Source organism: Eretmochelys imbricata, chromosome 3 (assembly GCF_965152235.1).
Source record: "Eretmochelys imbricata isolate rEreImb1 chromosome 3, rEreImb1.hap1, whole genome shotgun sequence".
Taxonomy (NCBI): Eukaryota; Metazoa; Chordata; order Testudines; family Cheloniidae; genus Eretmochelys; species Eretmochelys imbricata.
The window spans coordinates 115,241,807-115,247,806 of record NC_135574.1 but is presented as its reverse complement, the minus strand read 5'-3'; the positions used below and the strand labels follow the sequence as shown (position 1 = coordinate 115,247,806).

Here is a 6,000-nt window from a genome sequence, read left to right as displayed (position 1 = left end):
CAAAAAATGAGGCTACTGGAAATGAAACTAGTGATATGCGTTAGCAAAAGGCTGTGGAATTAAGAGGAGATGAAAGCGCTTCACAAGTTGAGAGCTCACCAGCTTCATAGGGATTCTGAAAAAATACAACACATGCAGCTAGTAGTTACCTGTAGATTTAGAACTAAAGTCTGTGTTCTGATATATACATCCTCCCCTCCTGCCCACTAACTCCCTCTGAAGTCAAGACGCACGTGCCTTTGGCTTGCAGCGTAAACTTGTACTGTCCCTCTCTATGTCTGTTCTTCCCTACTGCAAGTTGTTTATCAGCATACAAGGAGTTCTACTTTCGTTGCAGTGGGGACCGTTAGAAATGGTCATTTATTGCAATATTTGCAGTATTCCCTTTCATTAGGATGTGAGATACAGCAATCAACTGAACTAGATAGGGTGGCAAATGCCTAATTTTTAATGGTACCCAGTACAGGGAAGATTACAGTTTATCTTCCTCTTTATTAGATGCCCTTCATAAGTGGTTTAAACTCCTATTAGTGTCAGTGGGAATTACATGCATTCATGATTCCAAGGTCCAAAGGGACCATTGTGATCATCTAGTCTGTAGTCTGACCTCCTGTATAACACAAGCCATAGAGCTTCCTCAAAATAAATGTATGGGTGAGTTGAATAGAGTTTGACAACACTTATTAATATTAAAGGCAATGGCATACATCCATAGAAAGGCACACATGTTTCCCAGCTGGCTTCCCATCAAAGCACTACACATCCCAGGACTGAGATTAGAGAAGATTAAGTGCATTCGATCCAGCATGGCCACTGGGTGAGATAACTGCAACTGGATATAAATTCAATGCATTCATGAAGGGGGAAAAACATCTGCTGATGTCAGCCAGTAAGGGAAATCTTAAAACAATATTACTTTCAGAAAGGTGCACTTTGTCACCATACGAATATGACAGGATGGAATCTACCAAGATCTGAGCTATGTAACTAGGCAGTCTTTAGTGGGGCTTCCTTGTGGCTCATCCTGGAGCCACTGAACTTTTCAGTGGAAACATCAATTACTTAAATTCAGCTCGGGCCCAGGCTCAAATGATTCTCAGCAAAGGGTCAACAAAGCCAAAATCTTGGGCTGATAAACGCTACAGGAATCCTCACCCTAATTAATGCATGGGGTAAATAAGAGCCATTGCAAATTTCAAATTAAGTTGGCCTCCCATCCTTGCAGGCCATCCATAATAACAAAACCTCTTCCATTAAGGGTTTTAGCAAATGATCAATGAACACTCAGACTGGAAATCACTGGTGCCTATTGGAGTGTTTACACGTGTGGCAATTTAGCTAAAGTGATGTATGAACTAGGTAGTATGCTGTTGGGATTCTCAGAACCTTGTAGGCTTTTTTAACATGGGAACGCTCATACTGTGTTTTGCAAATTCTCATCTTCCCTGTTTACATAAAAGGACTGCAAGGAATGTGATGAAGTTGATGCAGTTGTCAACTGGCTTCGATTCTCTTCTTCCATCGGGGCAGCATTTTTGGCTGCTGGGGCATGCAATCGGTGAGCATCTAGCATTTCCAGCAGTAAATCATAAAGGGGGACTACATTTTTGCACTTCATGTTGTATAGGTGCTCCATCCCTTTATTGCTGTGGATTTCAATGAAAACAAAGTCAGAGGACACTCCATAATGAGATGACAATCCATAATATTTACAGTGATTGCCATTAAAAAGCTACCATCTGGCAACAGTTACCACACAATGATACCTAAGATATCAGTTTCCCCCCAATGTGTTGGCTTTTAATGCTAATCGCATATCCAGCCCATAACTACCAAATCATTGGATTGCCAGACTTACCATAACAAGAAAAATAACAAAGTTTACAAATGGCAAAAGAACAAAAACAAAAACAAACCACCACCCTGGGTTTTGCCTGAACGTCTAGATCAGTTCTGGGATGAAAAAAAATGAGGGAGTGTTACTAACCCTTTCACCACTCATATTTGTAACTTTAGTGACGCTTGCCACTATTTTAAATGTCACTTATGTAGTGGGATCAAGGAACCCTAACTCCATTCACCAACCAACCAGTGTGCTTTGCCCACCTTAAAAATAAACTGTACCTGTTTAGAACTGTCAGATTTCTAACACTCCAGCTATAAGGTATAGGAGCCCAGTTTCACATCAAGAACTGAATAATTGAATTGATCAGGGTTGTATAGACCTTTTGCTTAGACTAAGAGCAAATTAAATTCTTCAAACACTGTTAATATTTAATAACTGTTAATTATTATTAAAAATCATGGAGATAGAGTCTGAATTCCCTACTTTGAGAATGCCTGTCCCTATCAATGTGAGCAGGGTTTGCGGAACTGGGGTGTTATATACCGCTGCAATTTACTCGGTATGTTATAAACAGAGTAAGACATTGTGTTTATAACAACAACAATCAGGTCCTGCCTCCATCATCAGACTCCCTTGCAGTATAGTGACACCAGAAGCAGAGGAACCTTAAAGAGCACAAGAAACAAATAGCGTTAGGGACAGTTTCCCCTCCCCCATGATATTAAACAGAAGGGCTGTTTCTATTTCGGAATTATGGGCCACACTGTGATACCCTCACTCACACTGACTAGCATGTTGCCCCACAAGTAGCCTCACTGAAGAAAAAGACCCACGTGTTGAGTAAGTTACTATTCAACACGAGTTTATCAGAATCTGGCTGTATCAACAGAGCAAAACCTTCCTTGCATGCTGAACTTTGCACAGTTGTCTTGTACAATGCCAGAAGGCTGCATGTGCATTCTCTCACCTCATGTGCCTGATGTGCGAGAGTATGAGGAGGAGCTGAGCCAGTCGTCTGTGTTGCTGATCCGGAGAGAGACCTGACTTGGCCATTAAATGAATCAATGTATCTGTGATTTTGTCCAGAACACGATGAATATGCTCCTTCTCTTCCAAAGATTTCAAGGTGCTGGAAAGAAATGTATACACACCTGGGGTGGGGTGGGGGGAGAACAACACAAAGAGAGATTAGACTTTCACAGCTACAGTCTCATAGACAGGGATCTTACGAGGCCAGAAGAGGCATGAGAGCCAAACGCAATATGAACTTAGTTCTCTTCTGGCAGTAGGAAGGAGAACAGGAGGTTAGAGACAACCTAAAGAGAACATGGCTAAGGAAAGAAGGGAGGTCTCTCCAAAATGACAATGGTGAGAATCAGGAATGGACACACATTGGTCTAGATGAAAAACAAAACAATGGGTATACTCAGAAAATATTAAACAACCCAAACTGCAAATACGAGTGACAAACAATAAATAACCAGTTTTCTTGTTAAGCCTCCTCTGCTCCTGCTGCTTCAGCTCCCAGAGATTATTATTAAACATGGTGGTGGCTTTCATGCACAAACCCAGCTCCACCCACCCACCCAAAGAGGGTATGGTGAAAGCGAACTGATTGGCACTTTGGTTGGAGTCCTTTATGCTGTATCTACAATAAAACAAGGTAGAAAAAGTGTTTCTGCATGAGGAAAAGTGTTTCTCATAGATAAACATAATGTGGGATAATCAAACTGACTGAAAGGGAAAATTACACTGCAGCCTTTACCTTCCTCTACCTTTACCTTCCTCTATGTCTTAGGGTCTCTGGCTATTTCAAAGAATCTTTTTTTCCCCAAGGAAGGTGATGCTATTAGGTCAGTTATTGTATTCTTCAAACAAGATGGGCGGGGTTTGTAAAAGACTAAACTCCATTCTTTATAAATTCCAAGCCACAGACCTTCATAAACAATCCACAATAAAATCTAGCACTTGCAGTTTACTATTTTTCTCAATGCAGTCTGATAGCACTGGTCCAATCTGAAATTAACCAGCAACCAGTATAGTAGTGATGACAGCATCTGGAGAAACAGTCAAATGGAACTGGAGATAAAGGGCCAGATTATGAGTTCAGTTACTCCAGATTTAAACCCAGGTAAGAGATCAATTTACGATAGTTATAATAAATCTCCCACTTTTCTTGCTCCATCATGCTCTGTATTAGATCTCACTGAGTAATTGTGTAACTGGTTTGAAGTTACTCCTGTCCCCACCTCTACTGTCTGTCACCTCCTAGTCCCTCACATTTGTTAGCTGTTTGGTGCAAGGACCCTGTTTTCTATCTGTATTAAGAGACACCTACAGCTCCTTTGGACACCGTTAGAAATAATCGTATTAATAATAATGATCATAAGTGTAATTCTGTTGATTTCATTGGCATTTACACCAGAATAAGTGAGATCAGAATCTATCCTGCTGACAGAGAACAGAACAGCTATTACAGTATGGCCTCTGGAAGGCAGCAGTCGCAGCTCTTCCTTTTATTGATTTGCCTGCACTGGACTATTGCTATAAAGTTGTTATAGAAATATGAAGCAGTGACTGCTTGTCCTATATCATTTTTCAGACTGGAGTAACTGCATTGAAGAGAACAAGACCCTTAGACCTTTCTCAGCCAAATGATTTTCAACCCTCCACACACCCATGCTACTAATAGGTTTTATGGCTTAGCAATATTTTAGAGGGACTAATTTCTTAGTTCTGACTCACTGCGCTTAATCCATTAGTGGGAAATGTTTTCATAGTCTCATAGTAGCACCAGCACAGCTCGGCTTGGCCAGGGGATCCTGCCAGGTGTTATGAATACTTTAGGAATTCCTCCCAGTTTCATACTTCTAAAACCCTCTCAAAAGGAAGGAGTCCTGCCCGGAGCTCCCAGGTCTCACACTTCTTTAGCACAGGAGCCATCAAAGAGCTTTGTTTAAAAATATCAAAACAAATCCCCAAGAAATCCCCAAAGATTTGGCAATTGGCAACCCTTACTAATTAAATGTTGAATGAAAGACAGCTATTTGTTATCTCACTGCCCCAGGTGATTACTGTTGCCTTGCCTCACTGAGCAGGCATTTCAGAAACAGAAATATCAGCTGTCCATCACCAAAGAGAAGGGCTGCTGCCTTCAGAAAAGTTCGCTCAGCAAGGCGAGAACTGGCTGCCTTAAAGTAAGTATCTTCAAAGCTGTTTTCTTCCAACTCTGTATAACAATCCAGAATCCTGAACATCATGGAAGGAGAGAGACAGGGAAAACCATAGCCACTGCAAGGGTGGGGCTCATATTCTGTGCCAACAAGGCAAAGCTGTGCTTCGAATGGATTTGTGGAGGGGACTACACAATATGTTACCATATATGCTGTTGGCAAATGGTAATGACAGACTTTTTGGATGCTATTGTTGAGGAGAACGCCCACTTCACCCTTTCTAGAACCACACAAGTGGAGTTTAAAGTGTCTGTTCAGCCTTGGAATCCGAAGACCACTACTGGCGATGCAACATCCCACCCTGCATGTTTCATCTGTCACAAGACAAGATGACCTAGATCAGTGGTTTTCAAACTGTGGTCCACAGGACTACGAAGATTTCCAAAAGGGTCAGCACCTCCATTTGAAACTTTTTAGGGGTCTGCAAATGAAAAAAGTTGAAAACCACTGACATATAAGAATGACTCAGTGGGAAAGGATGTTTAAAAAACATTATGTCAATGGCAAAGAACAACAGCTGATTAGGATGTCCCATGAAGCCATCCACCATGTGGTTTTAAGGCTGTGTAGTACTCTCCTGAAGTATTCATAAAACTAACTCAGTTCTGTCAAAAAGAAAAGGAGGACTTGTGGCATCTTAGAGACTAACAAATTTATTTGAGCATAAGCTTTCGTGAGCTACAGCTCACTTCATCGGATGCATGCAGTGGAAAAACAGTTCTGTCAGTCTAATAGGTTTAATAGGTAAACCAATTATATTAATTTTCTGCTTTGACAGAAATATCACCACATTGGTTTCCAGAGATAAAGGGTGATCACTTTGCCAAATACCACCGATCCTTTTATCAGATCCAATCTAACAGCAAGAACTCCAGCATTATGTTGCTGCCTTTGTGTTTCTGATGCTTGTTCTCCTTGACC

The 6,000-nt window shown here is 41.2% G+C and overlaps 1 protein-coding gene across 1 annotated transcript in view; it reads right to left on the bottom strand.

Moving 5' to 3' along the window:
* Positions 1-1,414: 1,414 nt before the first annotated feature.
* Positions 1,415-6,000, bottom strand: part of ESR1 (estrogen receptor 1) — a 187,850-nt gene continuing 183,264 nt past the window's right edge. Inside the window, exons 7-8 of the mRNA XM_077811795.1 lie at positions 2,814-2,997; positions 1,415-1,646 (exon numbers count right to left, since the gene is read on the bottom strand). Coding sequence (XP_077667921.1) covers positions 1,415-1,646; positions 2,814-2,997 — 416 coding nt within the window. The remainder of the gene's footprint in view (positions 1,647-2,813; positions 2,998-6,000) is intronic.